At 38.7% G+C, this 24,423-nt stretch overlaps 4 protein-coding genes across 5 annotated transcripts; 3 read left to right on the top strand and 1 right to left on the bottom strand.

The window, feature by feature from the left end:
* Window positions 1-5,752: 5,752 nt before the first annotated feature.
* Window positions 5,753-10,284, top strand: LOC131319935 (uncharacterized protein At1g51745-like). The gene is made up of 3 exons (XM_058350392.1): window positions 5,753-6,390; window positions 7,871-8,862; window positions 9,051-10,284. The coding sequence occupies exons 1-3, from the start codon at window positions 6,200-6,202 to the stop codon at window positions 10,085-10,087; spliced, it is 2,220 nt and encodes a 739-aa protein (XP_058206375.1). The 5' UTR covers window positions 5,753-6,199; the 3' UTR covers window positions 10,088-10,284.
* Window positions 10,285-10,464: 180 nt separating this feature from the next.
* Window positions 10,465-15,320, bottom strand: LOC131319936 (altered inheritance rate of mitochondria protein 25). The gene is made up of 12 exons (XM_058350393.1): window positions 15,175-15,320; window positions 13,872-14,235; window positions 13,615-13,701; window positions 13,313-13,354; window positions 13,137-13,181; window positions 12,337-12,402; window positions 12,194-12,250; window positions 12,022-12,083; window positions 11,540-11,660; window positions 11,369-11,437; window positions 11,020-11,126; window positions 10,465-10,744 (listed from the first exon to the last, which is right to left on the bottom strand). The coding sequence occupies exons 2-12, from the start codon at window positions 14,229-14,231 to the stop codon at window positions 10,714-10,716; spliced, it is 1,047 nt and encodes a 348-aa protein (XP_058206376.1). The 5' UTR covers window positions 14,232-14,235; window positions 15,175-15,320; the 3' UTR covers window positions 10,465-10,713.
* A 348-nt stretch (window positions 15,321-15,668) lies between these two features.
* Window positions 15,669-18,418, top strand: LOC131319934 (gluconokinase). 2 transcript variants are annotated; one of them, XM_058350390.1, is made up of 5 exons: window positions 15,669-15,803; window positions 16,527-16,609; window positions 16,759-16,801; window positions 17,580-17,659; window positions 17,792-18,418. In XM_058350390.1, exons 2-5 carry the CDS (start codon window positions 16,591-16,593, stop codon window positions 18,211-18,213), a joined length of 564 nt encoding a protein of 187 aa, XP_058206373.1. In that variant the 5' UTR covers window positions 15,669-15,803; window positions 16,527-16,590; the 3' UTR covers window positions 18,214-18,418. The 2 variants fall into 2 exon arrangements, with proteins under 2 accessions (XP_058206373.1, XP_058206374.1); XM_058350391.1 differs by lacking the exon at window positions 15,669-15,803 and having other exon boundaries at window positions 16,371-16,609.
* Window positions 18,419-19,915: 1,497 nt separating this feature from the next.
* Window positions 19,916-23,316, top strand: LOC131319933 (cell division cycle 20.2, cofactor of APC complex-like). Its single transcript, XM_058350389.1, has 5 exons — window positions 19,916-20,356; window positions 20,917-21,186; window positions 21,643-21,912; window positions 22,020-22,601; window positions 22,691-23,316. The coding sequence occupies exons 1-5, from the start codon at window positions 20,261-20,263 to the stop codon at window positions 22,829-22,831; spliced, it is 1,359 nt and encodes a 452-aa protein (XP_058206372.1). The 5' UTR covers window positions 19,916-20,260; the 3' UTR covers window positions 22,832-23,316.
* Window positions 23,317-24,423: the final 1,107 nt, after the last annotated feature.

Raw genomic sequence — 24,423 nt, 5'->3', positions numbered from 1 at the left:
CTCCCCCATCATACTCATTTCAAATTCACCTTGCATACACTTAGCAAACTCTTTGCACATATTATCATTAGTGGCACCAAAGACAATATCATCAACATATATTTGAATAATGAGCATATCTTTACCTTTGGCTTTAATGAAAAGAGTAGTATCAATTTTTCACGAGTAAAGCCATTGTCAAGCAAGAATGAACTAAGTCTATCATACCATGCACGTGGTGCTTGCTTCAAACCATATAAAGCTTTTGAGAGTTTAAAAACATGATCGGGGTATATATGATCTTCAAAGCCGGGAGGTTGTTTGACATAAACTTCTTCATTTATGAACCCATTCAAAAATGCACTTTTCACATCCATTTGATAAAGCTTGAAATTTTTGAAAGATGCAAAGGCAAGTAATATGCGAATAGCCTCTAATCTAGCTACCGGTGCAAAAGTTTCTTCAAAATCAATACCTTCTTCTTGATTATAACCTTGAGCAACAAGTCTAGCTTTATTCCTAACAATATTTCCGGATTCATCTAGCTTGTTACGAAAAACCCATTTAGTACCTATAATAGTGTGATCAAGAGGCTTAGGTACTAATGCCCAAACTTTATTCCTTTCAAATTGATTTAACTCATCTTGCATGGCCAAAATCCAATTTTCATCATCTTGAGCTTCCGGAAAGTTTTTAGGCTCAATTTGAGAAACAAAAGCTTGATTTTCACAAAAATTTCTATGAGACGAGCGAGTGGTTACCCCTTTCGAAACTTCTCCAAGAATCAAGTCCTTTGGATGGTTTTGCACGAATCTCCAATCCTTGGAAAGATCTTGGTTGTCTCCCATGGCATCTTGAGGTTGATTAATAACTTCATCTTCTTTGATTTGAGAGCTTTCTACTTGAGTATCACCATCAACTTTTTCTTGAATTGTCAAGTCATGAATCTTATGTGTAATCTCTAAGTCATCATTATTAACAACATCCTTAGTAGCACAAGGATTAGATTCATCAAAGGAAACGTGAATAGATTCTTCAACAAGATTAGTGCGCTTATTATAAATTCTATATGCTTTGCTAGTAAGAGAGTAACCAATAAAGATGCCTTCATCCGATTTTGAATCAAATTTACCCAAGTTATCTTTTCCATTGTTTAATACATAACATTTACAACCGAAGGCATGAAAGTAATTAATGTTGGGTATTCTACCATTCCAAAGCTCATAAGGAGTTTTCTTGAGGATAGGCCTAATTAAAACTCGATTCAAAATATAGCATGAGGTATTAACGGCTTCCGCCCAAAAATATTTTGGCAAAGAGTTTTCACAAAGCATAGTGCGGGCCATTTCTTCCAGAGTACGATTTTTTCTCTCTACTACTCCATTTTGTTGAGGAGTACGAGGTACGGAAAAGTTATGACCAATACCATGTTCATCACAAAACTTTTCATATAAAGAATTGTCAAGTTCTTTTCCATGATCCGTACGAATGTTAGAAATAACAAATCCTTTTTCATTTTGAACTCTTCTACAAAGTTTAGTGAAATTAGGATAAGCCTCATTCTTATGAGCTAGGAACATCACCCATGTATATCTAGAGAAATCATCAACAACAACAAGACAATAATAGTTTCCACAAAGACTTGGAGAGCGAGTTGGTCCAAACAAATCCATATGAAGTAATTGCAAAGGTCTAGTAGTTGAAACAACATTTTTGGACTTAAAAGAAACCTTGGTTTGTTTTCCTTGTTGGCAAGGACCACAAAGTCTATCTTTTTCAAATTTGATTTTAGGAAGACCTTTTACCAAATTTTTTCTAGAGAGTTTTGAAATAGCATCCATACTTGCATGTCCTAGGCGCCTATGCCAAAGCCAACTATTTTCACTCAAAGCGGAAAAACATTTTATATCACAATTACTTAAATCATTGAGATTAAAAACATATACATTTTCAAGTCTTTGTCCAACGAAGAGTGTCTTGTTGCTTTTGACATTTTCAATGATACATTTGGATTTTTCAAAGATAACACGATTTCCTCTATCACATAATTGACTTATGCTAAGAAGATTGTGTTTTAAACCACTAACAAGTAAAACATCTTCAATAATAGGAGAATTACCTATATTGCCGATTCCTATGATTTTACCTTTGTTGTTGTCTCCAAATGTGACATGTCCACCATCTTTAGACGAAAGAGAATTGAAAGCCCTCTTGTCACCGGTCATGTGTCTTGAACATCCACTATCAAGGTACCAACTTCCTTCCTTGAGAGAACTTTTGAAGCATACCTACAATAGCACATCAATTCTTGACTTTTGGTACCCAAATCATCTTGGGTCCTTGAAGGTTAGCATTGATACGGTTCTTAGGAACCCAAACCTTTTTTGCATTAGAAGATGAGTATCCTTTCATAGGACATGTAGGAGAAATATGACCAATTTTACCACAATAATGACATGTCAATTTAGAATGGCTAGAAGGAGGAACATCTTTTTCAAAAAGATTTTTGTGTTGAGTGGGATTATAACCAATTCCGGCCTTGTGAAAAGAAACTATTTGTTTTCCAAGAAGAATGTCTAAACTTTCTTTTCCATTAGTGAGTTTTGAAAGAGAATTAGTTAAATCATCAATTTGTTTTTCTAAAGATTCGTTTTTGAAAGTATCCTTCAAATACTCTTTTTCTTTTTCCAAAGAGGTTCTTAAACTTTCATTTTCTTCCTCCAAAATATCTTTCTCTTCAATTAAATCATCTATTTCTAGTGAAAGATCTTTAGCAACCTTTTTAAGAAATTTGTTTTTAGAAACAACCTTTTCAAATTCTACTTTCAACTCTTTATAGGCAATAAATAATTCATCAAAGGAATAGGATGAGTCGAGATCTACCTCGTTTTCTTCGATGGCCATGAAACACAAGTTAGCGACCTCTTGTTGCTCATCGTCCTCATCGGAGCTACTATCGTCACTATTGTCCCATGCGGCCATCATAGCTCTCTTTTTGTCCTTCTTTGAATATTTTTTTTGCATATTCACTTTTGATGTGGCCGGGCTTCTTGCACTCGTAGCAAATGATTGGATCCTTTTTACTATTTTCTTCTTTGCCTCCATCTTTTCTTGAAAATCCTCTGCCTTTGTGAGATGCTCTATTTTTGAGGAGTTTCTTGAACGTTTTTGTGATGAGCGCCATTTCATCATCCTCACTTTCGTTGCTTGAATCCTCCTTGCTTTTTGATTTGCTTGTTGTACTTTTGAAGGCAAGATCCTTAACTTTCTTCTCTTTTTCACCCTTGAGGTTGTGATGCATTTCCTCCGTCATGAGAGATCCCATGAGCTTGTCCATCGTGTATGTTGAGAAATCTTTGGATTGTAGGATGATGGAGGTGGTAGTGTCCCAATTGGTTGGCATGGAACGGAGCACCTTCCTTGTCATTTCGGATTGACTGTAAATCTTTCCAAGAGCTTTTAAACCGTTAGTAATACTAGCAAATCTAGCAAACATTTGAGATATAGATTCATCCGGTTTCATTTTGAAGAGCTCATAGCTATGCACAAGAATATCAATTTTGGACTCCTTAACTTGACTATCTCCTTCATGTGACATTTCTAACTTATCCCATATTTCTTTAGCCGATTCACATGCGGAAACACAATCATATTCATTGGGAGTAATAGCACAAAAAAGAAGGTTCATAGCTCTATAGTTCTTTTCTATTGAAGCCTTTTCCAAATGACTCCACTCATAATCTGGTTTAGGCATAGTCTCTTCTCCAACTTTCTTAGTAGGAATAATGGGACCATTTTTGATAATTTTCCATAGATCATAATCCGTGGATTGAATAAAGATCATCATTCTATTTTTCCAATGAGAGTAATTTTCTCCGGTGAACAAGGGAGGTCTATTGGACGATTGACCTTCGATACAAGAAACATTACTAGTGGTTGCCATGGATCTTAACTCTTAGATGGTTAAATCTACAAACAAGAGCCGAGGCTCTGATACCAATTGTTACCCAAATTATGCAACCTAGAGGGGGGGTGAATAGGATTGCTAGTAATAATTACCAATAAAAATTTATCTCTAACAATATATGCAAACAATAAGTATGCAATCAAAATAGAGAGATAGAGAGATAGAACCCGTTTATAGTGGTTCGGTCCGGATTTGTCCACGGTCCGGCCCTACTCCACTTCTCCTCAAGCAATTACTTGAAGGTTAGACTAATCTTTAAAAGATTACAACTTGTAAGTCTTGCGGGTGCTTACAAGAACCGAATGCCTCTAGCTTTCCCGAGGAGCTAGCACAACCGCAAGAATTTTCTCCGAAAACTTCTCAAAAACAATAACACCCAAATTCCAACCCGAATTTGGTCTTCTAAGCTTTCAAGTGTTTGACTCAAACACTCACTTAGGAAATACAAGTATGTGAAGAAGGTATGAAAATTATCGCTCACGACTTGTACAAATTTTCTCTCAAGAATAATATGAAAGTGGAAGAACAATGAGAATTTTTGGCTTTGATCTTTTGAGAATTTGCTCTTGCAATAATATGGAATGTTGTAGCTTGTGTATGTACTCATTAATGAGTTCTTGATGCCTTATATAGCCATCCATATGCTTCCTAGCCGTTGGAAACTAGCCGTTGGAACTAGCCGTTGGAAACTAGCCGTTTGAAACTAGCCGTTGGAAACTAGCCGTTTGAAACTAGCCGTTGGAACTAGCCGTTTGATAGAGTGGTCATCCGGGTGGTCGTCCGGTTGTCACAGCTTTCTGTTCAGACAGCCGGCTTGTCAGCCGGTTCGTCAACCTGTGGCTCACAATTTCATCTAAATAAACCGTTAAAGCATGTATTGAGCTCAATAAAGTCTTTGTAAATATAAATCATGAATCCAAGAGACTTTATGCTATATTTCAAGGTCACGAAAATATTTAATTCGGGAATCGACTTTTCGATAATTTTGTATTTGCCGAATAAAAATATCATTGAATTAATCATCAAAATAATTAATAGAGATGCATATAAATTTTCACAAATTATAATGCATACATTTTTCAACAAGAACAAAATGGTCCTACTCCTAGACATACTAGATAAATGGTCCAGAACCCAACAACAAAATACAACTAATTTTCACATTTGACTTACTTGTATAAAGATAATTCAGGAATTGATTTTGCCACCCTCCTTTTTGTTAATGCCTTTCTTTTCTCACAAAACAAATCATCTAATAAAAATACAAATGAGAATGACATTAACAAAAAAGGAAGTGACAAAATCACTTCCTTTTAGATTATTGGCTTATTGAGTCAATAATTCAAATAAAATAAAGTAACTAAACTCATTCTTTCAATATTGAGCTAATAGGTTCGTTCCGCTAAGATTCTTACAATTATTTTTTAGTTATTTATTTTTCGTTTTACGAAACAAATCATTCTCTCATAATATATTTAATTTATTTAAAAAAAAATACATACTTTTACTCCATCCGTTCATTTTTTTGGGTCTTTTCGATATTCGTGCCATTTTTCAAACTCTTATATCTTTCAAATTATAATATTTTTCAGAATATTAAAAATTTTGTATTATAAATCTAATCGAGAACTATCAATTAAAATTCATATTGCGTATTTTTTGAGATTCATATTGAAAGATACTAGTATAAGAGTTTGCAGAACGACACAAATATCAAAAAAGTCCAAAGAAAATGGGACGGATGGAGTATTTTAGTTTGTCATTGGATCACACCCAATCAAATTGGCAAGTTTACTTGTAAAATTTCCTCTTCTCGGCAATCTCTGAGTCAGATACGAATTTCTTCCAAATTTGGAACGATAACCTAAACCCTAGCTCCAACCGTACCTTATCTGGACCTCCAAAATGACCTGTTTGGAGAGAGAGAGAGAACACCAATAAATAGTCTGAATCATACAGCTGAATAGCTGAACAAGCCAACAGTAAGGAAACAAGCGAATGACTGAAAATTCCCCAAATTTGAATCAAAATCCTAGTTTTACACCCCCCGCCAATCCCATCACCTCCAAATGCTAGAAGTCTCCTCTTCTATTCGATGATAGTCAACCGTCAACAGTTATGTACGTAAGTAGCAGTGATTGAGCAATTGGGTGTTCGAGCCTTGTAAGGATCGTCAACGGTTTAACTTTTTTACGAGAGTCCAATGAGCTGAAAAAAGTGAATTCTTTTAGAGAGAGAGAGAGAGAGATTGAGATGAGTCTGGAAAAGGGAATGGGTGCGGTGGTTGATTGCAGTGTTGGAGCGGTAGTTTGGGTTAGGAGAAGGAATGGGTCATGGTGGCCTGGTACGATAGTGGGTCCAGAGGAGCTCTCAGGTGCTCATAATCTCATGTCTCCGCGATCAGGGACTCCAGTCAAGCTTCTTGGAAGAGAAGATGCCACTGTGTAAGTCTACTTGGACTTGAATCTTGTGGTTTCATTTCATTAGCTATGCCCACTTGCTCATTTTTGTAGATTGACTGTCATTTGGCTTCCAAGGGTGGTAGCCTAGTGGTTCACGGCTTACTCCGAGTGGTTTGGGTGGTCAAGAGGTCCAAGGTTCGAGTCATGCTAGCGACGCCCCCCTCGAACTTTGTCCTCCAGGCTGGGTTCCAATAGCACTTGGTGGGGCTGTATATGATATGGCTCTTTGGTCCCTTCCGGACCTGCCGCGGGTCTTGAGTCCCTATCTCCATACCCAGGGGAGAGCTGCTATCCTGGTCGCCTCTCCTCCACCCTTTTAGGCTTGTAGCACAATAAAGATTGACCGTCATTTGTGGATCTTAACTTTGGTTTTTTTAATTCCCTCATTTTTAAAATTATAAGCAGCTGTTTTGTTTGATGGGTTTGGTAATTTGAGTTGAATGGTTGTCGGGTGGTTTCTTTATGAAATCATTGGATAGTGCATCTCGTGTTGGTTTAGTTTACTTCTTATTTTGTTACTGCAGGAAGGATGTTTTTCCAGTTAAAATCTGCATTGTCTTGAGTTTTGATGTACGGCCCTCTCTGTACTTAAGTCCTCTTTTCATTTTTTGATTTTGATTGGAAAGGGAAGAAGGCTATTTTGGCGGACAAAATGTTTGAACTCATTGACGAGAATGAATTTGTACGCTGCTGTTTACCTTCTGGTTTAGCCTAACTCATGTCTAGGGGAGTGTAAAAATGTACTCTGCAATTTAAATTCAGGAGCATGTATGCTTTCCACCATTCTATGTTGCTGTAAAAGAAGAATGAATCATGAATGTAAATGGAACCTTTTTTTGGTAAAGAAATGGACCCAGTTCGGTTTCCTTAGGAACTTTTTTCCTTGGGATACATTTAGTTGAACTTGAATTTGAGCTGATGTAGCTTTAGAAATCAGCTTGGCCATTGTGTTTTATCAAGAATGCCATTCCGAAGCTGAGATATAGCCAATTTTGCTTGTTTAAGAGTTTGTAGTATGACTGGGAGAAAGCCTTTTTAGCAGTGAGAGAGGATAGTCTATATTCAGGACCACTTACTGCGACTGGGTTGTGGATGAGAAATAGGACTGCTCATAAGTTCCATGAGATTTTATTGAACTACATAGTGACTTCCAAAATCCATAGAAAGCATTTAGCATACGCTTAAATGAATAATTTCTAAAGGATAGTGCTACATTATTTCATGAAAAAGCACATACAATATTCTTAACCAACTGCCAGCCTTGAACCTTACATCTTCATTTCTTCCATTGTTGCAAACTTCAAGGAAAGAATATGTGATTACTTGTAGTTTACTCTTATGAAGGGAGTTTTGACTTTTTTTTAGCAGCTGAGGGCTGAGTCGGGAGACTGCTTCCCTTTAAACTTCCTGCTGTCTCTGTGTTTTTGTTTGTGATGTTATTTCCTCATAAATATTTTATCAGGGACTGGTACAATTTGGAGAAGTCCAAGCGTGTGAAGGCGTTTCGATGTGGTGAGTTTGATGATTGTATTGAAAGGGCTGAATCTTCCATCGGAATGCTTCCAAATAAAAGAGAGAAATATGCGCGTCGGGAAGATGCTATTCTTCATGCTCTTGAACTTGAGAAGAAGTTTCTGGGGGGCAAATATAGTAAACTAGGTTGTTCTTCCAATAGTAGGAGCAGTAAATCATCAGATCCCATAGAAAAGTCGTTAGTGTCACCTTCAGAATGCTTGGGCAAGGACAGTGGCAAACATGTCCACCCCAAGTCACATTCTAAGAAACTAGATTCGCCCATGGAGGATAAGAGCATGGATCATCCTCTTCATGCACAGAAAGTCAAAGAAGGAAGGCTTCTTGAGAGGGATGAGGATAATTCTGAAATAATACCTCGGCTGCGAGGTTTGCAGAACATTGGTCTCAAGATTTCCTGTTCGAATAAAAAACTTGCATCTTCTGTCGCTTCGAATGGCTCTCGGAAACCTGGATTTGATAATAGCCCTGAAAATAAAGTTCATGCCAACAATATTACTAATTTGGACCATCGGATGAAGTCAAATGAAGTGTTCACCTATGAGTCCCTTGTTAGGAGACGTGATGGGCGCCGTCCTCTTGATCAAGTACTGCAGAGTACAGCATACTTGACGGTACATCGCTCCTTGCGGCATGACAACAATAATGTTCCCATGCTTATGTCTGAAGAGGAGCAGACAGGAGTAATACTCCGTGCCAAGAGGGGCAGGTTTGTTGACTTGCCAAGAGAGTCTATTAATTTTTCGGATGATAGACAATTTTGCACCAATCATATGGTGATTCCACCTTCTCAGTTTGAAGAGAGCACCTTTCCTCATCCTGGTGCTTTGGATGAAGAGACTGCATCTGAAAATACTGGAACTGATTCTTCTGAGACTGATTTGGTGGATTCAGATGCAGATGAGGAGATTGTAGTACCAGGTTTGGGATTTTTTTTTCTCTTTGTCGATAATGCACCTTCTCTCTCTCTCATAAGGTTTTGGTAGTAGTTTGTACCTCCTAGCTACATATTTCACTGAGTTTTGGCCTCTAGTGTTGTTGAACTTGAGGGCTTGTCTTTCAATTAGTATATTTCCTGGCAACCTAACCCTTTCTGCTTGGTTATTCAGATGCAGCTGCAGTCACTGGATTAGAAACAAAATCACCAGGAAGGTCTGGAACTCAAGTGCCATATGCAAGCATAAGCAGTGAGGAGCCTGATGACTTGGCACTCACCGGTGATGTGTCTCACCTTTCCCGGCGCGACCCTGTTGGAGTATCGAAATGGAAACTTAAAGGGAAAAGGAACAACTGTGGTGTTTCCAAAAGGTCCACTGAGGTTTCCAGGAGCTCTATGTGTGGAACAAACCTTGAAGAGAGGGGAAGCAATAGTTGGGGTGAACCTGATTTAACTGAAAACAACTTAGGTGCATTTGACAACCGAGGGTTTTTGTTAGCCTCAAAACCAACATCCGAAGGTTTAGATGATTTCACCCATAAGATAATTGATTGGGAGGACTTCTCTTTGAATGATCACCTTGTTGTGAAAGGATCCTGGGAGGAGGATTCAAGCAATTACAATTACTTCGATCAAGTACTTGTGGGCTGTGGTAATTCTGGTGGCAGGATGAAGTCCATGTTGGTAGATGTGGATCTTAAGGTCCAACCGAACTATCAAAGAGAGCATGTCCCTCTGATTTCTTTGATGAGTAAGTCAGGTAACGCCATAGTTGGGTACCCTATCCAAATTGAGGCACTTGAAAACGGTGCTTCTGGAGTTCTTCTTTCTGTAGCTGATGGTGAAGAAAATGATGATACGGAAGAACCTTTGCGGAGAACTTCCAGGAGGACAGCCGTATTTCGGGTCCGACACCAACATCCATTGGCAGAATTAGATGGTGAAGATTATGGTCACAAGCCAATTCGCCGTCCATTAGACCGTAGGTATTCAAGAAAGCAACCAAAGAAGACAAGCATTAAAAAGATTAGAGCTCTGTCTTCAATTGGCACCAAAAAGAAGCTAAAAAATGATTTGAGAGAATGTATCAAAAACTTTAAAGTGGATGAGCTGATAAAAGGGGAGTCTGGCCCAACTCCAGTTGCTTGTGTCCCTGTTAAACTTGTATTCAGTAGGCTATACGAGGAATTGGTTGGCCGCCTTCAGTAAACGTTAAGTCACGGACCTCCTGTGAGTTGCTATACAGAAGATTATATTGGCAATTGCCGCAATAGTTACATTAATGAGATTAGTACCCTTATACTACTGTAAACGGAACCTTGATTCCAGATAAAGTCAGCAATGTTGTACATGGGTTTCCGAAGATGTTGAAGAAGGAAATGGACTTTCATTTCCCAGCGTTGTTGTACATGGGTTTCTTTTTTTGGGCGAATTCCTTCAATACTTGGCATCCATTGAGTGCTGGTTTGGCCCATTGACATCCATTGAGTGCTGGTTTGATAAACTGATGATGAGCATTATATAAAGAACAACAATGATTTGCACAATTGAAGCATACGTCGCCTACTGGAAGAAAGGAAAGACAATTCACGAATGGAATGAAATAAACAGTTGGTGATAAAATTACATCATCTCAAATTTGAAAACCAATGTGTAGGCTATTTTCCATCAACACTGAAGACATGTCAAGGGCAACAATCTCAATTCAAAATGCACACGTAAAATTAGGGCAACATTAGGATTTACAAAGGGGAGAGATGAAGGGAGACCGAAAGGAGATCTCTGTGCAACACCACCGCGGAAATAACAAAGCATCGGCACAGTGACAAGAAATGTTATTCACCCACTGCAACAAAAGGAATACCCCTGGCAAAAAATGAGAAGGAAAATCAGCAGTCATTTCCGTTTTTTAACCCCATCAAACTGATTGCCAACAGTAAAGTTAGAAAGGCAAGACTTCGCATCATAACCAGAATACTATGCCGTAGTGGTGTAAGAAAACTAACACAAAAACAAATGATGAATAAAGCTATCACACTTGACCAAAAGAACGACCAGCCCAATTGCTATAATCAAACAGGCATCATATTTGAGCACAAACTGATGGTGGAGGAACACAAAGTGATAGTGAACAAGCTTACCAGCCTCCGTGTCTCGAGAAATAGTCGTTATCCAGTGACACAGCAAGTGCAACAGCTACTGCTCTCTCTGACAGAGTTAAGGGACGAGCTACTTCCAACTCTTCAACCTACAGAAGCAAAACTCCATAATTACAAACTAAATGCAGTATAATTTTGGTCCCCAATGCACGTCTTCAGTGCCATGTCCTCGAACACAAAACTGTGATCCCATGTTCTTTCATCTGTGCTTGGCACTGATTCTATAGAAACTTGAACCCTAGGCCTCAAATAAATCTGAAGATGTTTAAACTGCACTTAGACTACAACTAAAGAAACTCAACTTCTTTCAGCGCAGGATCTGGAAACTTACATCACCGTTGTCGGCACTGGCATCAACACTTCCAAATCGGATCACGTATTGACCAGCATCAGTAAAGATCTACATCATAATATTATGAAAATATCAGCAACACCAGAGAGGCATCATTGCAGAACCATGGCATAAGTACAACCATAATGATATCAAAGGTAAAGAGGCAACCTCAAACCCAAAGCCCCTCCAGTCACGATCTATTTGAGCCAACACTTGTCCATCAATGTCCTTCAAAGTAAATGTCCAATTCCAAAAGCCAGGATTTTCAACCACGGCAAACTGTGTATTCCTAAAAACAAGAACACAGACAATATAGAACTTGTTGGCATTGATGCAGACGGCTTGAACAAAATTAATTACAGAATCAGGCCACAATTTAGGTTGTCAACCGAGGACTATGGGGAATTTCTCAGGACGAAGCAAAGGCTCCCACACTCTTGGAAAGGGAGTGAAAAGGCCACAGAGGACAAACAAAGGAGAAGTATCTTTTTCCGTGATGAAATGACTGTCTATTGGCACACTAAGTTTTGCCAAGCTTTTAAAAGGTTAACATGCAAACGAAGAAAAATTAAAATATTCTTTCTTGAGCACCACAACAAAAAAAGTAATAGCAATCGATCCGTGGAACTCAAAGGCACAAATATAATTACCCCAAGTATAAATCATAAACCCTCTTCCACAGATGCCATCTTCTGTGAACAACACCAACCTCCTAGAAACAGAAAATCGACAATTAACAACTTGTTTTTATTCTTGGCAACACTTGTTATTTAGTACCGGAATAGAAAGCAAAACGTCTACGTGGAATTTCAACTCACATACCTTACCATCTACTTCTGCATAAATTGAACTGTTTATCCACCAAAACGGCCTTCGGACCTAAAGGTAGGCTAAGTAAGGCCTAAAGATTCAATAGTATAATCCAATAGCAAACTGGACAAAAAGAAGACAATTCAACTTCTCACCCTAAACAGCTCGTTGCCCAAGGCATCAGTTATGTAAGCCATGAAAGGACGCCGCGTACGAAGCAACTGCAATATAGCATGAAGAGCAAGTAGCAATTAGCCAAAGCGTATGCACAGAAATTGAACTTTTTTTTTTTGGTAATTCCCTGTACCATAAAATCACAGCAAATACTTATCAGTCACTATTATCTGTGATTAGATGCCCAACTGAAAAAAGTGTACCAGATTAGCAGCACCATAAGAGACATTGGTCAACATTTAAGGTTTGGGGCCTCCTAATGGCTTTGATTCTAGTCACCACAGGTAAATGACTTTATATCTGCTCTCCGTATTCAAACAAGCTAATGTCACTGTATCAGCCCCAGGTTAGATTCAAAAAACTTTTTGATTTGAAAGTCTTTTAACTGGAGTGTAGTCAAAGTGGCAAAGGAAGGTGGCCAAATTATCAAACATGCATGGAGTACTTTTCACCTGAAGAGGTTGACCAGACAAAAGGCTTTTCAAAAAACCTCATACGTAGAAAAATAGTTGAAAGTGCCAAGGTGAACAACATGAAGCAGTAAGGAGAAATTGTATCCACAGAACATCTAGATGATCTCTGTTGTCTGTTCATGATTCAGTAAGCTTCTTAAATATAGGCATAAGCATTATGAAATAGAAGAGATTTTGAAACGTAGTTTGAGTTTTCCCAAAGTAAATTTCCGACAAAATACATCGTGTCAAACGCATCAAAGTGTTAGTGCAAACATACATGAACACTTTGAAGAAATAACGAACAGATTGGGCATTAATTGAATTACCTGTCTGGCAATCAAATTACTCTGTTCGCGGATCAAACCCACTGGCTGAAAACAACAACTACTGTCAGAACTTTAAAGGATATCAAATTGTGATATATAAGCCCTTCCAATAGTTAACTAACTGCATCTCAGACTGAACATCATGACAGGAGAAAACAAGTCGGAAGACTACTTACTGATTCAGGGTAGCAAACATCTACTACTAAATATCGATTTTCCTGCAATTCCAAGCAATAACAAGTACCAGTGAAGACTTGATTAGAAGCCGAGCAATAGTAACCTTCAATAAGACATGAATGTGTCAAATAACCTGCTACCCAAAAATTACTTGACTAGTCAAAAACATTCTGTCCACCACTTGACTGTTCTAGATCAACTAAACAATCACACATAGCTATAGTTCAACTGAAAGCAAAGAGTTATGGTGTATGTCAAATGCTTCTACAGCTTGATGTAAACTAGTTGGTTTAAGAGTTACCTGCTCAAAACCAAATACAAGATTTGCCCATTCTATATCCCTTGTAATCAGCAAATTGGACCTCGCAAGAAGAGGTGCAAGGCGAGCCTATTAATCCAAAAAGAAAGAAAGTTGTCATCTTGATGCAACTTACAAAGTCACAGCGACAAAAGAACATGAAAAATAGAAATTAAAATCAGTCTGTCCAAGGTAACAAAATGTTTCTAAGGTGAAAAGTTACAGAAAACCACAGAGAACAATTAAGCAACCCAACTCACCTCCTCCAGGGATGATGGCTTCAAGGCACCAGTGGTAGGCTGGCTAAGAGGTGGTTGCTTCAGAACTTTTTTCGTTTGGTTGTATGATCTCTCTTCTGCAGCAGATGGGGCCGAAAAAAGTCTTCCAAACGGGTTCCGGAAAGAAGACTGCTTGGCATAACCTGTTTCCTCATGGTTTGCATAGTTAACAACCCTATCCCTTCTTTTTTCCCTAGATTTTGACCGTCTTTTTTCCATTTTTTCCATAGACGATATCATTTTTCTATCATCTACCCACAGCCGTACTAGAAAATCTCTATCCAGTTTTGGATCATGTTGTATGCTCTGTCCGTACCGACGCAAACCCTTTATCAAGTTCATGATGCTGCAAGCATAAAATCGAGGAAGCAGTAAGTAACAAGTGTTCCAGTCGAAGAACAAAAGAACAGGTCATGACATCCGAAATTTACACTTAGTTTAGCATCAAATGATTGGCTCAATGCATTTAGCCTTTGAATTAACGAGTATCTGCTTATTTGTCCAACAATAAGTAAACACAACTGGATGACACTAGACACATTAGAAAGAAACCAACTTCAAATTCTTGAAAATCATTGAAGTTCAATTTAAGGTCCCCTGGTATTAATCAGTCACAATACAGCATACGGTTACTGACAATAACATTACCATTTACTTTCAACATAAGGACGATCGGAACCACAAGAGAAACCCCATTTGCCAAGATAACGGAAAAGACCTGAAAAACTATCCCTCTATTTGGAACCTAGGGAAAAGAATGGTTGTTTGGATCCTAGTTTAGGGAAAAAGAAAAGAAATATGAAGGAATGTAAACAAAATTCTAGAAGGGGAAAAGCGGTAGAAGAAAATGGGAGAGAAAAGAAAGCTCTATATAAGTGGAACTGTGGAAGGCTGATTTTTCTTTACTTTCTTTCCATTTTCCTCTTGAAGCCAAACAAAAGAAAATCATTTTCCACTTAGTTTTCTTTCATTCTCTTTCTGCATTCAAACAAGAGACTGTAATCTATTTTCTTCACATTTCTCCTCTTTTTTCCTATCTTTTCTTTTCGTTTCCTTTCCCCGACTTCCAAAATATTCCACCTATCGAAACAGAGAAGAAAGAACACTAATATTACAGAAGCTAAAGAAACTGATTTCAATCCTTGGAACCCTAGAAAACAAAGGGATCAGTTCAACTTTACCCAGAAGGGGGTGTGTATCTGTTACAAGTAATTTGAAAAAGAGAATTTTGGGTATAAGTTAACAATTGCTACTAACAAGCAATACAGAGAATGCAAGAAAGCACCGGAAAAGTGAGAACAGCTGAAGGATTACAGGACCGTTTGATCCAATGGCGATTCTTGGGTTTTCGCCGGGGCCCTTCGAGATTCTGATGAAATTAGAGAGAGAGAGAGAGTGTTTTCCCAAATTAAACGAAGTCCAATAGGGGGCCCACACAGTAAAAAGCGCGTTTAACCACCACGCCCTCTTTATTGGGCCACTTTAAAGTTCTTTTTTGGATTTGCTTCCGTTATTTTGGGCTTAAAATTGGGAAAAATCAGGACGTGTTTTGATAATTAATAAACTCAAAGAACATGCTAAGAACAATTGTTAATGCTGAAAACGTCCTTGGCAGGTATTAATTATCAAAACATGTCATTGGCCGTCATTTTCCCTTAAAATTGTGGTAGTCCCGACCCAACTAAGGCCCAATAGGCCCATTAGAAGGGTGTTTCCGTATAACGCTTTTGTCTTTATTGCGGCCAACATGTAAAAGCTGGCGTCCAGTGTGTGAAAGTCTGAGGCCACAGTGATTTTAAGCGTGGTTTGGTATAACGCTCTAGTTTTTATAATAATCTTTACGCTTTCTACGCCAGTTAAGAACGACGATCGAATTTATCGTTGATCTCTCAACCGATGAGCCGCCCAAAATCGGTACTCTCTCTCTCTCTCTCTCTCTCTCTGTTAACTGTATGTATATACATTGTGTCCGAAATCAGCCTTAAGTTGTTAACTAAGTTCTGTCTGTGAATCCTTGATCTTTCCAATCACTGCAATCGATCAATTTGCCATTTTTATTAGAGATATCACAATGAGATTTTGTTGAATTAGACTTTAGAACGAATGAGAGCATCTGCCGTGTAGATTTTGTCGGCCGTATTTAGTAGACTCCAATTTTGACTTCACTTTAGGGGATTAGTGGTCGAAAACAATGGTCAAGGATTGGATTTTCAAGATAAATATTCGGAGTTAAGTTCCATTTTTGCATCTCACGCGTATGAAAGAGTCCGACTACTGGTACACCTTACACCAAATGAACACCAGGTTGTGTGGGACCTACCTCGGGGTCCTACACAAATGATCGGAGCCGCTCAATTATGGTAGAGGTTGATAAATCCAGTTTTTCTTGCAGTCCGATATGGTAGGGATTGTTCAATTTGGCCGGCTCTCTGTTTTAACATCTTTATTTTGCATTTATTTTGTCTATATATAAAACTTCAGAGTTGAATTTGACATGCTTAAGTATTAAATTTAAGTTATTTTTGTCTGATTACATTCAATGGATCCTTAATTAGTGGCCCAAAGCTAGTCGAAGGTTTTGTTAATCTAGATCATCTTGTTCATTGAAGGACTGATTCCTTAGTTTGGCTTTTGAAGGTTTGAAATTTCATATCCTCCAGGCTTCACAGATTGCATACACCCTTTTTTCTGTCAAGCAAACATGGCTGCTGATTCTGAAGGTTCTTTTTTCTTTTCTACATGAACTCAATATGCTCATTTCCTTGATCAGGAGCTTTTCTTCATCAGTTGTGCGTAATGTTTTGCCTTGTGCTCTTAGGATGCTATTATTGGTCTTTATTCTCATTCCTTTCCTTTGTTGCTGATTCAGGAATGGGTGTTGTGATTATGGGGGTCAGTGGTGCCGGTAAATCGTAAGTCTTCAATCTATTTGTTGCCTTAGTCAAAATTTTCATACTTAATTCTCCTCTTCTGGTTAATTTGCCTTGAAAGCTCAGCTTAAATTATTGCTACCCCAATTGCGTAGAGGGATTCAGGGACAGAACGAAAAGATATGAAAGTGAAAGGCATCAAGGCTAAACAATACAAGGACAGAAGAACATCTTTTTGTTGAAATACTGGTAGGAGGGGAATGGGTGTATGGGTTTAGCAGCCGTAGAACTGGAACCCAGATTTTACACTGGATAACTACAATGGTAGAAAATCTTGGCTTCCAAAAAGCATCTGTTTGAATCCCTCTTGCATTAGCTCGGCCATTTCTTTCTGTTTAGCTGGGAAAAAACCAAGGGAAAGGGACTGGCATGAGGCTTCTTGAACTGAAGCTGCAAATAAGCAGTTTCTGATGCAACAAGCAACTACTTCCTCCCGTTACCCCAATATAATTACTGTCACCTGGTAAATTGCAGGATTTGATTTCGGCATAAAATTTGACAATAAACTCCAGTATGATATTTCATACCTGTCAGAAGACATATTGCTCCTTGTTGCATGACCCTCTCTTTGGGAAAAAAATTCAAGGCCGATAGCCATCTTCATTCTTCCAATGTCAGATTATGATCAAAGTCTATATTGAATTCCAACTTCTGTGGCACACAAACTTATAGCAGAATTTCGTCTAATGTCTTGCTTTCCCCCCTTTCAAACAGTCAGTTTCTGCTAATGAACTACTGCATTGCACTTGTGCTTTGACAGAACAATAGGTGAGATGTTGGCAAAAGCAGTAAATTGCAGCTTCCTTGATGCCGATGATTTCCACCCACAATCAAACAAAGGTATAACCTTAAGTTGTACTAACAATTTCTTTTCTAAGTTTTTATTTTGAACTGAAATTTCCTTCGATGTTTAAAATCTCTTTCTAGAACTACATCTTCCATTCTATTTTTTGATCGGGTAAAGCACAACAGAAAAGATGCATAAAGGAATCCCATTATCAGACGAAGACCGAATTCCATGGCTTAATTTGCTTCAGGATGCCTTAAGAGCTAGCTTAGTCAGTCGAAAAACCATGATTCTTGGATGTTCAGCGTTGCAGAAACAGTACAGAGAAATTCTCAGATCTGCTGACCCCAATTATGTACCGGGGAGCTATTTTTGTGTGATGAAGTTTGTTTTGTTGGATGCTGGGGCTGAGGTGCTTGCTGCTAGGCTGCAGAAAAGAGCAGAAGAGGGAAATCATTTCATGCCTGCTAAGCTGCTGCAATCTCAAATAGATTTGCTGCAGATTGATGAATCAGAGGGCATAGTCAAAGTTGATGCCACAATAAGCCCACTGGCAATTGTCGACACCATAAAAGCTCTATTTTTCGACATCTATAGCCATCGCTGAACAAGCGACGAATCAGAAGGTATAGTCAAGTGATTGTTAAATGGAGATTGCACGAGTACTGTTATTGTTGTACTATTATTATTATTGCCTGAACTTATTCTTGTCCCTAAGGATTACAACGGTGTCTGTGATTGTTTGAACGGGTGGAATGTGTTGTTGTGGAATAATTGTCACTTTTGATGCTATGTTACATGAATTTATAGTATTCGCACATTGGTGCATACATGTACTTTCACGCACTTCTCATCCAACTCAACGAGGTTATTGGAGAAAGCAATCTTTATACTTGCAAGAGAAATTCACGACATATCTTGAGTCCGTTTTCGATATTGATAGATCGACCGGCCCATATTATTACTCCTTCCTACCACTGCGGCACCAAGGGCTCTGCAACTAAATTAAGCCACACTAGTATTGTCAGTTCCGTACCAATTAGTCTCCATAATTTAAACGGTACACATACATGGGTGTTCCGTATTGGCCAAAATGCCGGGCTGTACCGATCGATATCGGGCTTGTACCGGAATCTCAGCCGGTACCAAAAAAGTTTGTGTATTTTTTTCTTTTGCTAAAAAAAAGGTTTAAATTTTAAGGTAATTCAACAAAATTTGAAGTCTATAACATGTTAAATTAATCACCTTAATTTGTTATTATGACTAATATCAAGGTACATCAAGGTGTTAGGATATATTTTATTTCTTTACTTCAAGTTTTTCTGGTTATTTGTAAATATATTAAAAATATACAAAATATATGTTCCAGTCAATTCGGAACGGGATTGAGATACCAATATATACCCAATAGAGAAAACGATAAGCTTGCCGGTATGTTATTGACAACTATAAGCCACACCCTCAATGTTGACGGAGTCTGTTAACCCCGTACTTTTGGTGGCGTCCACCCTGCTCCTACCATTGAGTAAGCAAACACTAGTTATTTCTACGGTTATTTAATAACTTTATAAAAATAATGCAGGTTACCGGATATGAATTCCACAATTTCTTCACTCCTATAATAATTATTCAGACATCTCACATGACAGCATGGCCTAGTGGTAAAAGACAAAATACTTAGGAATTTGCTCACTCCTAATGTCTTCAAACTCTTCTTCGGGCTAGTCATTTTGGGCTTTGCCCCAACTTTAATTTGGTCCCCGCTACTGGACGGTGAGATTAGTCTCCAAAATTAATCAAGATGCGTTTAAGCTAATTTGGACACTAGAGTTACCAAATATATATTGGCAAATAATTTTGAAATGAGAATAACTTATTCACAGAAGAGTCGTGAGTAAGTTATTCACAGAGCTGCACAATCACAACTGTCCGTTTTGGCAATTAATGATTGAGATATGTTTTTAAACTTTGACCGGAAATAAATATTTTTAACCGGTAATAGTTTGTTTTTAATCCGGGCCATTCGAAATGCTTTTGTACACGCAAGATTGAGCCGTGAATAAGTTTTTCTGTTTTGAAATTGTGCTTTCTAGATCTTTTTAGGAAATATATTTTTTAAATCTCATTTCTATATGTTGGGCTCAATTTCACAAGGCCCAAAACAAGCAGAAGGGTTAAGGCCTTCTGAGCCCAAGCCCAAGGTATATATCAACCCGACTCAGGCCCAGACGCATGGACCACGTGACGTGAACCGTTGAACGAGGACTCTCAGGCTGTCCAACGGCTACTTCACCAATTAGCCGTTGCCACTTTCTATATTCTGGTCATCACCAGCAAAGCAAAACCTGCAAACCCACACAAAACCCTAGTTTCTGTTCTGTCAATAGATATAAATACCTGCCAAATCTTTCATTGATTCTCAAACAACAACTCTCTCTCTCTCTCTCTCTCTCTCTCTCTCTCTCTGCAGGCCACAGATCGTCCCTCATACGCTCAACAGTGTCTCAAGCGATTGACCATCCTCTTCACTCTCTGCATTACATCTTTCTCGATTTCTTTTGGTTTTTTTTTTTTAATCTAACAAATTGCCTTCTAGTCTTGGTTCTCTACTGTTTTTGCAGGGTTTTGTCTTTTGTTTTTTCTTCTCTCATATTATGGATGCAGGATCCTCAAACTCTTCTGCAGTGAAGACACGAACCCGATGCCCCCTTCAAGATCAGCTTCTACAAAGGAAAAATTCTCGAGACAATGTATGTAATATTGTTGTTGCAACTTATATATGTATGTAGCCTCATGTTTATTTATGTGTACACAGACTTGTATTTTCTAATACTTTAGACAGGAATTTGGGTTTATTTACTAATGTTTAAAGGGGGTTCACATACTTTCGCTCTAGGGTTTTGTATAGGTTATTGACTCAGGGTTTGATCGCGATTGGATTTCTGAAGCTAGGGTTTAATGGTTTTGTTTGTTCTTGATTCAAGTCTATATCTAATGTTTATATAGGTGGTTCACATCCTTCCGCTCTAGGGTTTTGTATTGGTTATTGACTTAGGGTTTGATCGCGATTGGATTTCTGAAACTAGGGCTTCGATGGGTTTTTTTTTGTTCTTGATTCTAGTTTAAATCTAGGGTTTATGCTTGATTGGGCATGTATATTTGGGTCTGTTCAGATCATCAAATTTGTGAAACCATGGTTTGTTCATGAGCAGATTTCTGCATCCACATTTTCATTTAACAAATTTTTTGTAACATCACCTGCCTTTATTGTGAGTTTTTTTTTGTCTTATTTGTGAGTCATGTCTTGCAGTTGGATAGATTTATACCGAACCGCTCGGCGATGGATTTTGACTATGCACATTACATGCTGACTGAAGGGAGGAAAGGCAAGGAGAATCCAGCTGTGAGCTCTCCATCCAGGGAAGCATACCGTAAGCAACTTGCGGAAACCTTCAACATGAATCGGACCCGGATACTGGCCTTCAAGAACAAGCCCCCCACCCCAGTCGAGGCCATACCACATGATTTCTCAGGCGTTCAACAGTCCAAACCCACAAAGGCCCGTCGGTACATTCCACAGGTGGGTACAATGTTTAATTTTATGCATATCTTGATGTTCCAATTTTTAGACTATGGTGGAAGTTGGCATAACATTGAGCATCTAATTGGTGGACAATGATGAAATTGGGACTAAGATTGAGCATCAAAGGATGTTCATGGTGTCATGCTCCCGCACAACTTTTAGTTTTATTAATTTCAGCCGCAGGCCAACATGTTTCTTTTTTGTTAAAAGTTAATTTTCCTACATTAAGATTGAGCATCCAATGGCTTTAACTAGGTTGGAATCAGGACATGGAATAGTTGCCTTACTGCAATCATGGTTTTGAACATAGTTATTTGGACCAAAAATTATTAAAGCTATGAACTAAATCAACTGCAGTTCTATCGTTGTGGTCAAGATTTTGTGAGTTTAGAAGAATTGTCTCATGTTTTTCATTTGTCAATCGTATTAAGTATTTTTCCTTTGATCATGCAGACTTCCGAAAGAACGCTAGATGCTCCTGACCTATTGGACGATTACTACTTGAACTTATTAGATTGGGGTAGTAGCAATGTTCTTGCAATTGCTCTCGGAAGCACAGTATACCTATGGGATGCTACTGATGGTGCCACCTCAGAACTCGTCACTGTTGATGATGAAAATGGACCTGTGACCAGCGTCAAATGGGCTCCTGATGGAAAACATATCGCTATTGGTTTGAACAACTCTGATGTACAGCTTTGGGATTCTACATCCAATAAACAGGTACGTTGCATACATATATATTTATGATGGTCCCTTTTACTTTTCCATGGATATATCTATTGCTTAATGGGTTTGTTCATTGCTGAATCAAATGCTTGTTTCTGCAGCTAAGAAACTTGAGAGGCTGCCACCAGTCACGAGTGGGTTCCATGGACTGGAACAATCACATTTTGACGACTGGAGGAATGGACGGTCAGATTGTCAACAACGATGTGAGAATACGATCTCATATTGTCGAGACCTACAGAGGACACCACCAAGAAGTCTGTGGACTAAAATGGTCGGCCTCTGGTCAGCAGTTAGCGAGCGGGGGAAATGATAACCTCCTCCACATATGGGACCGGTCCACTGCTTCTTCTAATTCACCAACCCAGTGGCTACACCGGCTAGAAGACCACACGGCTGCTGTAAAAGCTCTAGCTTGGTGTCCTTTCCAAGGCAACTTGTTGGCATCTGGCGGGGGTGGAGGTGACCGGTGCATAAAGTTTTGGAATACCCACACTGGCGCATGCTTGAACTCAGTCGACACTGGATCGCAGGTCTGTTCTCTGCTTTGGAACAAGAACGAGCGTGAATTGCTTAGCTCTCATGGATTTACTCAGAACCAGCTCACTCTTTGGAAGTACCCATCTATGGTGAAAACAGCAGAGCTTACTGGGCACACATCCAGAGTTCTTTTCATGGCTCAGGTGCAGTTTTTACTTCAAATGAAGGGTTTTTATGTTTCTTGTGGCGCAAAGTGTTGTTCTGATTTGATTTTTTGTGTCTTTTAATTCAGAGCCCAGATGGATGTACAGTAGCATCTGCTGCAGGGGATGAAACTCTGAGGTTTTGGAATGTTTTCGGGACTCCTGAAGTGGCAAAACCTGCACCAAAGGCAAATCCAGAGCCGTTTGCTCACTTGAACCGCATTCGTTGAGTGGGACAGAAAACGGTGGTGTTGGGATGTGTCAAAGAAACCCTGTAGATAGACAATTCTTCTCCAAAGGCTGGGACAGTTGGGTTGAGTTTTGGTGAAAGAGAAAACAAATATACTTTTAGGTTCATGTAAATCAAACTTGTTGTCCATGTTTTCTGTGTTTGCTCAGGCAGTGACTAAGTTGTTTTGTAATTTCTTCTCTGATTTGCATTTTCTTCTCTGAGGTTAGGTGACTGTGGCTTGTTTGGTTCTCAGGAGTGAGAAAAAGGAAGGGGGGGAGATGAAATTAAGAAGCAGAATGCAGATAATGAGAGTTAAATTGTTGAGAGAACAATGTAGCTAGAAGAGAGAAAAGGGACAAGGACCTGTATTTAGGCATTTCCTGTACACTAATGTCACTTTAATGTAGTAGCAGTCACTCATCGTGACAAACCAGTAATTTTTTTTATTTTGTGCTTTGACTACAATTCTATGCTCTGTGTTTTCCTTGCTCAAGAGAGGCCTAGGCAGTGGCAGAACGAGAATTTCATTGTGGGGCCAAATTAATATCACTACTAGTTCTTACGATTGTAGTATTTCACAAGACAATATATAGCAAACATACATTAAATGATTTGCAACAGTAAAAACGCAATTGAATGGACAAAGGTGGCTTTGGTTTCTCTTCAGTTATTCTAACCTATCACTCTGGTGAACTTCTAAATGGCAAGAAGTCCAAGGTGTTCGGTTCTTCTGCCTTAGTTTGTGAAGCTCCCGCATAGATCACGGCCGTCCATTAGCAAAAGTAGGACACGTGTATGAGGATCGTGTAAAGCAATTCACTCCTGGACCTGTATTTAGGCATTTCCTGTACACTAATGTCACTTTAATGTAGTAGCAGTCACTCATCGTGACAAACCAGTAATTTTTTTTATTTTTTGCTTTGACTACAATTCTATGCTCTGTGTTTTCCTTGCTCAAGAGAGGCCTAGGCAGTGGCAGAACGAGAATTTCATTGTGGGGCCAAATTAATATCACCACTTGTTCTTACGATTGCAGTATTTCACAAGACATATATAGCAAACATACATTAAATGATTTGCAACAGTAAAAACGCAATTGAATGGACAAAGGTGGCTTTGGTTTCTCTTCAGTTATTCTAACGTATCACTCTGGTGAACTTCTAAATGGCGAGAAGTCCAAGGTGTTCGGTTCTTCTGCCTTAGTTTGTGAAGCTCCCGCATAGATCACGGCCGTCCATTAGTAAAAGTAGGACACGTGTATGAGGATCGTGTAAAGCAATTCACTCCTGGGCCCAGGAAGTGAATGTAGTGTCCTTATGTTGTACATTTGATTTCTCTTTAGGAATAGGTTATAAGTGTTCATGTTAGATGACAAAACGTGGTGATAAAGTAAAGGCAAAAAGCCAAAGCGGGAAAGTAAAGTTTTTTGAATAATTTTGAAAGAGGAATCTTGTGGGGGAAGTTTTGGCAAAGGTATGGTATATATTTCATGGCAGAAAGTGTGTGTTCAAAGGAATCTGCTTTTGCAGTGTGACAACTATTGTGGGGACTTTGTTTTTTGGTATCTTGTCTCTGCCCTTCTCTTTTGCC

Source organism: Rhododendron vialii, chromosome 3a (assembly GCF_030253575.1).
Source record: "Rhododendron vialii isolate Sample 1 chromosome 3a, ASM3025357v1".
In the NCBI taxonomy this organism is placed as follows: Eukaryota; Viridiplantae; Streptophyta; class Magnoliopsida; order Ericales; family Ericaceae; genus Rhododendron; species Rhododendron vialii.
This window is presented reverse-complemented; position numbering and strand designations above follow the sequence as displayed.